This window comes from Chelonoidis abingdonii, chromosome 11, assembly GCF_003597395.2.
Source record: "Chelonoidis abingdonii isolate Lonesome George chromosome 11, CheloAbing_2.0, whole genome shotgun sequence".
NCBI classification, from domain to species: domain Eukaryota; kingdom Metazoa; phylum Chordata; order Testudines; family Testudinidae; genus Chelonoidis; species Chelonoidis abingdonii.
This window is the reverse complement of record NC_133779.1, coordinates 44,949,639-44,957,753: the sequence shown is the minus strand read 5'-3', so window position 1 is coordinate 44,957,753 and position 8,115 is coordinate 44,949,639. Positions and strand designations below refer to the sequence as shown.

At 64.0% G+C, this 8,115-nt stretch overlaps 1 protein-coding gene across 1 annotated transcript in view; it reads left to right on the top strand.

Annotated features, from left to right (window-relative positions):
- The first annotated feature begins 18 nt into the window (after window positions 1-18).
- The window catches only part of IL6R (interleukin 6 receptor), an 11,457-nt gene continuing 3,360 nt past the window's right edge, over window positions 19-8,115 (top strand). Inside the window, exons 1-7 of the mRNA XM_032793708.2 lie at window positions 19-94; window positions 3,876-4,115; window positions 4,421-4,544; window positions 5,870-6,051; window positions 6,289-6,449; window positions 7,311-7,455; window positions 7,559-7,602. Coding sequence (XP_032649599.1) covers window positions 22-94; window positions 3,876-4,115; window positions 4,421-4,544; window positions 5,870-6,051; window positions 6,289-6,449; window positions 7,311-7,455; window positions 7,559-7,602 — 969 coding nt within the window. The 5' untranslated portion in view covers window positions 19-21. The remainder of the gene's footprint in view (window positions 95-3,875; window positions 4,116-4,420; window positions 4,545-5,869; window positions 6,052-6,288; window positions 6,450-7,310; window positions 7,456-7,558; window positions 7,603-8,115) is intronic.

Genomic DNA, 8,115 nt, shown 5'->3' with positions numbered 1-8,115 from the left:
CTGCCCCCGGGGCGCAGGAGCATGTGGGCGCTGCGGGCCGCCGGGCTGCTCTGCCTGCTGCGGGCCGCCGCGGAGGGGCTCTGCCCGCGGCCAGGTGGGTGCGGGGCCTGGGGGGCTGAGTGGAGCCAGGTGAGGGGCCCCGGCCGGCCGGGACCCTGGGGGGAGCTCGGGGCTCCGGGCAGCCGCGGGTGGGGGGGGGGAATTGCACAGATGGGGGCGCTGGGGACATTGCACAGATGGGGGCGCTGGGAGCCGGGACTCCTGGGTTCCGTCCCCGGCTCCAGGGGTCAGGACTCCTGGGTTCTGTCCCTGGCTTGGGTAGGGGAGCGGGGGGTAGAAGCCAGGACTCCTGGGTTCCATTCTCGGCCCGGGGGGCGCGGGGGTCAGGACTCCTGGGTTCCGTTCTCGGCCCGGGGGGCGGGGGGGTCAGGACTCCTGGGTTCCGTTCCCGGCTCGGGGGGGTCAGGACTCTTGAGTTCTGTCCTTGGCTTGGGTAGAGGAGTTGGGGAGTGGTGGTAGAAGCCAGGGCACCTGGGTTCCGTTCCCGGCTCCGGGGGATCAGGACTCCTGGGTTCTGTCCCTGGCTTGGGTACGGGAACGGGGGGTAGAAGCCAGGGCACCTGGGTTCCGTTCCCGGCTCCGGGGGATCAGGACTCCTCGGTTCTGTTCCAGGCTCAGGGGAGTCAGGGCTCCCAGGTTCTGTCTCTGGCTTGGGTAGGGGAACGGGGGTAGAAGCCAGGACTCCTGGGTTCTGTTCTCGGCCCGGGGGGCGGGGGGGTCAGGACTCCTGGGTTCCGTTCCCGGCTCCGGGGGATCAGGACTCCTCGGTTCTGTTCCAGGCTCAGAGGGGTCAGGACTCCTGGGTTCTGTCCGCGCTCCCCGGGGTTGGGGAATGGCCTCGCCGCGCGGTGTTTTCAGACCGAGCTGAGAGGGACTGAGATTTATTTACTCCTGGTTCTCCCTCCTCCCAGCCCCGCTCCCAGTGTCTCGGGGGTGAGCGTCCCTCCCCCCGGCGTACTTCTGCTGGGACTCCCTCCAAGCTCCTCCTCTGTCCCCTGAACGGCGGGGCCCCACCGGGGGCACCCCACGCGGGTCGGCCGCCAGCTCCTGCTCCCCTTCCTGGCCGGAGGTCCCTGGGCTGAGCCGATCTGGGGGGATTGCATGGGGGGAAGAGGCCCTTAACTCCAGGGCTCCCAGCTGGTGCCACCTGGGGGCTGGCCCCCCTCCCTTGCCCAGTGCCAGGGGCTCTCTAGGGGAAGAGCTGGTCCCCGGGGATAGGGGGGCATGGCAGCCTGTAAGCGACCCATGCGCTCCAAGCCCCCATCCCAGTGACTCATGCAGCTGCCAGAGGTGGGGTGCATGGCACAGGGAGCATCCTGCCCTGGGCCAGGACTGGGCAGCAGGGGGGACCCTGAGCTGCAAAGGGGGCACCTGGGCACTTGTGACCAGCAGGCACCACAGGAACTGGAGTGGAGCCCACTGCTGCCTGGGCAGGGGGATGTGGGCAGAGGCAGCTGCTGTTCTCACCCTGCCCTCCCCAAAGCTGACACAGGCCCCTCCCCGTGGGGGGCCAGATGGGGGCTCTGGGGGATGCAACGATCTCTGCACTTGTAGGAGGGTAACTTTGGGCCAGGCCTGGCCTGGCACCTGTCTGCCTCCCCACTCTCAGTCTGCGTGACCCAGTGCCACCCCACTGCCCCCGTCTGCTGGGCTGCACCAGGCTGGTCATGAGCGGAGCTCCCAACTGCCCCACACTGGGGCTGGGGTCCTCCTGCCTGGATCCTCCGAGTTCCCCTGCTCTGGTGTCTGGCCGTGGCCACCCGGGGACCGGGCCGGGACAAGGGAGACCCTGGTGGCAGGAGTAGAATCATGCCACACAAACAGCAATGAGCTGCTGGCTCTTGGGAGAGCCAAGAAACGAACCCAGGCCTCCTGGCTCCCTGCCCCCCACTGCTCTCCCCAGGGTGGAAATGAAACTTCCCAGTGAATGGGGAAGTGCCCAGGCCTCCTATGTGCTGATAGCCAAGGGCTGAGTTGCTGCTGCCGGACAAGTGGAGAATGGGTCCGTCGGGCACAGGCCAGGTGGTGCAGAGCTGCTCAGCCCCTGGGGCTGGGTTTGGCTGGACTCTGAGATGCCTGCTCTCCTGAGCCTCCAGCCCTCCCATTGTCGCTGGTTATTTATACCCAGGGCGCCCCTCGGCTATGTAAGGGTTAAACCACCCGGCAGGCTCAGGACCCCAGCCCAGGGGTCCCAGACGGGGAAAAGGGCAGGTCTGGAACTGCCCAGTCATGGCCTCCAGGGCCCATGAACTCTGCCCCACAGACCCTGGGTACCAACCTGCCTGTGCCGAGGACGTTTGAGTGCCTGGCTTAGGGGAGCCCCTCTCCGGGGTTCTTGACCCACACACTGCAGAGATGGCTCCTGCCCCAGAAGCTTTGCCTAAGGGGCTGAGGGAGGCAGGACAATTCCCCCGGTTGGATCTTCGGGGAGCTGAGGGCCAGGAAGGTGCCGGAGCAGCCCCAAGGGAGCATGTGACAGAGCTGGGAACAGAACCCAGCTCTCCTGGGTCCCAGCCCAGTGCCTGGTCCCTTCAGTGGAGAGGTGCTCCCTCCCTTTGCCTGGGATGCCCTATTCCCCCCAATTTACAGGGTGCAGGGGGGTTGCCGCTCAGGGCTCAGCTTGGATTCGACCCCAGCTCTCTTGGCTCTCCGCCCCATGCATGGGGGGCTGGTCCCTGCAGCGCGGGTGGCCAGCCCCCTGGGATTAGCAGGCAGCTGAGAGTTCTCTGTGCTGAGCCGGCCAGTTGCGTAAGTGGGTTTGGGTAGAACTGGCTGTTCCCGGCAGGGCTGCGCAGGCACCGGGCACTGGGAAACTGGAGTGTTTGCTTTCGTTATTGACACTTGTGGGTTTGCAAAAATCCCAGCTCCTGTGAACCTGTCTGGGAGGGGGTGGGGGTGGGGGGAACAGGACATTTAAGGGAGGGGGACACAGGGAGCTGTCAGCCTCTGACCTTTACAAACTGTCTGGCCCAGCCATGAGCCAACTGAGCCAGACCCAGCTCTGGTCCCATCCCGGTGTGGATGGTGACTCTGTCCCAGGGGTGGCCGTGAGGATGAACCCTTTGAGGCCAGCAGCCTGCGTGGCTGCCCCGGTGGCAGGGCCCTGGGTCCCATGTGATTGCTGTGCACACTGGCTTTAGGCTGTGGGAGCTGGGATCCCTTGAGGCTGCTCCTTCCACCCCAGAAGCCCTGGACACCCCTCCCACAACTGGCTCTGGGCCCTCTCAGGCACCTCCTTGCACTGGACACCCAGCTTGCCAGGGAAATGAGGACCCCGCGGGCCCATTAACGTGCCCTGTGTAGGGCCCAGGCTGGGGCATGGCCCAGGCTGAGGGCTCTGGGTCTGGGAAGTGGGGATCTGATCGTTAAGTGACTTGGAAAGAGGTGGGTGAGGAAGCGAGTGCTCAGCCAGGCCGATGCTCATTCAGGCTTGTCCTCTCCAGCAAATATTGACACAGGCTGGTTGTGTCCTCCCTCAGGGAGGCCCTCGGGAGTGTTTCCTAGGAGCCGGGAAGTGGGGAGCCTCTGCCCTCCAGCCTGGTGGGGAGATGGTGGGTCAGCACCACCATGGCACACAGCAGCCAGTGAGAGTCATCTTCTGTGACGTAACCTGGTCAGCTTGTGGCAACCAGGGAAGATGGTAATCCCCATGGAACATAAAGGGAAACTGAGGCACAACAAGGGTATTTGCCTAGGGTCATACAATCAGTAGTGGCACAGCTGGGCATGGAACCCAGGAGTCCTGCCCCCCCCTAGCTCTAACCCCTAGACTGCGCTCCCTTCCCTCTGCCCTAATGGCTCTTCCCCTCCTGCAGCCCTCCCGCCTGACATGGTGCTGAGCACCGTGGGAGCAAATGTCACCCTGCCCTGCCTGCAGTGGCAGCCAGATGCAAATGGCACCATCAGCTGGAAGGTGGAGAACAAGGCTTTGAGTTCGGAACACGCGGTGCTGGGGCCCAGCCTGCTTCTGCGCCTGGTGCAGTACAATGACTCAGGCAGGTACAGCTGCTATGTGGGCGGCTGCCTGGTGCACTCGCTGCGGCTGCTGGTGGAAGGTGAGTCTGGCTCAGGGAGGGGGTGCCCATGCCAGGGGCTGGGGAGGAATGTCCAGATCCATGGGCGCCGAGACTGCAGGGTCCCCCCCATGCCAGCAGGATGCTGCAGCAGCGTCCAGGCCAGCAGGCTCATCCTGCAAGGTCCAAAGGCTGCATGGGGCGAGCCGTGTAACACGGTACCTGGTGTGGGTCGGGATGTGCCCGCCTGGCGTAGCTGGCTCCCCCTCTGCCCCCTGCCCAGCTCTGCAGCCACTAACCCCTGCTCAGTCCAGGGCTCCCCTCACCACAGCTGTGTCTGACTCCAGCGCCCCCGGAGCCGCCCAGCTTCTCCTGCTACCGCAGGAGCCATGTCAAGGACATCCTGTGCGAGTGGCAGCCGCAGCGGAGGCCGTCGCCCCGGACCAGGGCCGTGCTGTGGGTGAAGAAGTGGTGAGAGGCCAGGGGGAGATGGGCCGTGGTTGGGGATGTGTCACGGAGTTAGGGGGACTGACTTCCTGCGATTCACTGTGACTCTCAGCCAGCCGGTAACACAGAAGGTTTATTAGATGACAGGAACACAGGCCAAGACAGGTCTTGTGGGTACAGACAACAGGACCCCTCAGTCAAGGTCCATCTTGGGGGGGCCCCAGGGAGGCCACAGCCCCATTGGGAGGCCAGAGGCCCATCTGGGCTCACCTCCATTTTCCCAACCAGCTCCAAACTGAAACTCCCTCCAGCTGTCTCTCCCAGCCTCCCCCCGGCCCCTCACCCAGCCTTTTTCCAGTTTCCAGGGCAGAGGTGTCACCTGTCTCCAAATCCCACTCCTGGGTTCTCACGTTAGGTGCTCAGGTATCCTCTCTCAGGGAAAGTCTCCCATCCCCACTGCAGCCAGTCCCAGCAAAACTCCCCTGCAACCTTCCCAGGCCAACACTCGCCACTCAGCATTCCAAGAACACGTTAAGAACATTCCCAGTTCCTCACAGGATGACCCTGAGGCCCTCGAGGAGCATGTGGGGGTAACCCTGCCTGGGACCCAGCCCTGGGGTTAGCTGTTAGCTGTGGAACCAGCTGGGCATGAGAGTGAGGCCAGGGCAGGATTTGGGGTAGGCACAGCCAGCATGGCCGTGGTGTTGATGTCCAGCAGGGTCCCCCCCAGTGGCTGGCTCTCCGCGAGCAGAGCTGGGGCCTGCTTTCCTGGCACAAAATCACCCTCCCCGCTTGCTGCCATCCCACAGGGCTGGGATGGTGCTGGATAGGGGGACACCATGGCAGGGTTGGATGTGGGGGTCCCTTGAGGGCTCTCTCCCTTGGCCGCCAGTGCCAAGCCCGGGGTGGGGGAGTGCTGCTGGCTTCGGATCAGACCCCAAGCCAAGGGCCTGACTGTGCCTGCTCAGGAAAGAGCCATGCGCCTTCTCCCAGGCGTCCTCCCCCTATCCCCACATGCTCACACCCTCCCTATTTTCAGTTCCATACAGAGTCCTTCTCCTCTTCCTGTTCAAAAGTGCAGCCCTGCAGCTGCTCTGCTCCACCCCCGAGTGGCTGCAGTGCAGCACCGTGTGCAGGGAGCCCTTGGCCAGGGGAGATGCCCGAGTGGGGCATGAGGCTGCTGTTGCATGTTGCAGCTGGGGGCTCAGGCTGCTGTGACATTGATCTGATGTCGGTAGCTCTGCTGGGCTCTGGGGTGTTCCTGACCTGGGAACGTGGGTGGGGGGCAGTGGCAGGGCCCGCTGGCTGGGTGCCGCGCCTGGCCCTGAGCCGTGTTCCCTCCCCGGCAGGCTCTCGGGGAAGAACGCCACGGAGCAGCGCTGCCGCTACTTCCCCAAGGTGGAGAAATTCACGTGCAGGGTCACGGTGCCACCCAGCGAAGACGACACCTTCCTGCTGGTGTCCGTGTGTGTCAGCAATGGGGCAGGGAGCACGGTCAGCAAGGACCAGGTCATCTCAGCCAACCGCGTCTGTACGTATCCCCCCTTCCCCCCCGCTGTTCCCCTTCTCCCCACACCTACCCCACTGCCCCTCCCCAGAGCTTTGCCTGCTGCCCTCCCCCTTTTCCAGCCAGGTCTCTCTCCCCATGGGGGTGCTGGGTGCTGGCTCAGGCTGAGCCTGCAGAGCCGGAGCTCCCCCATCCCTGGGGGGAGGCGGGGACATGCTGCACTAGACCCATCTGCCATGGCAATCTCCCCTCTCCTGACAGTGAAGCCGGACCCCCCGGTGAATGTGCTGGTGGAACCGGTGAAGAGTGTGCCCCAGAAACTGCGTGTGAACTGGACATATCCTCCCTCCTGGGACCCCAAGTTCTACCGGCTGCACTTCCAGGTCCGGTACCGGGCTGAGCGCTCCCAGAGCTACACGGAGGTGAGCACAGCCCGCCCCGGGCTCCCTGTGCCTGCCAAGCTGCGGCAACCACACGTGCCCCACCCTGCAGCTGCTGGGCAGGATGGACTCCCTCCTGCCCCCCAACTCCTGTGCCTGGGCCCCTGCCCCCATAGCTACAACATGGGGAGAAGGCCCTGGTGCATCGCCTTTCCCTGTGGACAGGGACGGTGCTGGCAAGGAAGGGGGGACTGTGATGCTTCCCGGGAGTACCCCGGGTTCGGAGGTGCCTTGCTAGCATCCAAACACACATCCTAGACTGAGCCGGAACTTTGCTAATGGGCCATTAGTACGGGCCAGGAGCAAAAGCTGCTCCTGATCCTCCCAGCATACTGCAGCCAGGTGTGCCTGGGCTCTTCCATTCCGGCAGCAAGATGCTGGCAGCTCCCTGGCTAGGTGAGAGACACCCGGGTGTCCTGTTGCAAGCCCAGAGAGATCCAGACAGTCCTTTGAGCCTTAGTCACAAACCAATCCCCGCTGGCTGGGGGGTTGCTCCTGTGGAGTCTGTGATCTCTGTTAGCTGGTGGCTCAGCATCTCCTGCCTGCCTGAAGGGAAGATGTTCTCCACCTGGTGACCTGCTTAACTCCCAGACCCAACTCCCTCCCACAGGATCCTTAGGCACGTTTCACAGCCCAGCAGAGACCTCCCCTGTCACTCCTCAGTGAATTACCCTAGACAACAGACTCAGGGGATCCCTGTAACACTTGGCACCCCTGGTGCCCTCTGCTAGTTGGCATCATGAGGTTTCTGTGTCACGGGGACCCTGGCTGTCCCAGCTAGGGAGGAGGTGGGGGCTGTGCCAGTGCTAGTGCCCCTGGTTTAATTCTGGCTGTTGGTTGCAGATCGACCAGTTAAGAGAAACGTCCCTGGTGATCCATGATGCCTGGCACGGCGCACGGCACATGGTGCAGGTGCGGGGGCTGGAGGAGTTTGGCCATGGCTCATGGAGCGAGTGGAGCCAGGAGGCCATGGGGACCCCGTGGGCAGGTAGGACTATGAGGGAGGGGAGGGGAGGGGTTCTCTGGGTGCCATCCCCCCTCACCCCGATTCCCAGGGCTGTCCCCTCACTGCTCCTCTCCTTGGATTGCAGATCCCATCAGCCTCGAGTGGCAGACAGGATCCTACAGCTCGCAGGTAAGGCAGGTGGTGCTGGGGCTGCTGCCCCTCTGGCTAGGGGCCCATGGGCCTCGGTGGGAGGGGGAATGGGCCTCAGGGCTCAGCACTGTATGTGTGTCACCCAAGGGCTCTGTGGTTTGGGGGGAGTGGGACAGGGGACATGCCGTGTGTTGGGGGTGTCACAGGTGGGGATGAGGAGTTGGACGGGGGACATGGCTTGTGTTGGAGATGTCACAGGCGGGGGTGAGGGAGCGTGGGAGACATGCCGTGTGTTGGGGGTGTCACCGGCGGGGATGGGGGAGTGGGATTGGGGACATACCTTGTGTTGGGGGTGTCATAGGCAGGGGTGGGGGAGCATGATGAGGATGTCACAGAGTCCCCAGGCGATGCTCTGGAACTGCTCTCCAGCAAGCCAGGCAGGACTTTGGGGGGCCTCCTCTCCCTTGGAGAAGACTGTCTGCAGGGCAAGAAGCTCACACGGCTTCACCTCCTGGGTCTCTCCTTGGAGCATTCAGCATCCTCTGCCCCTCC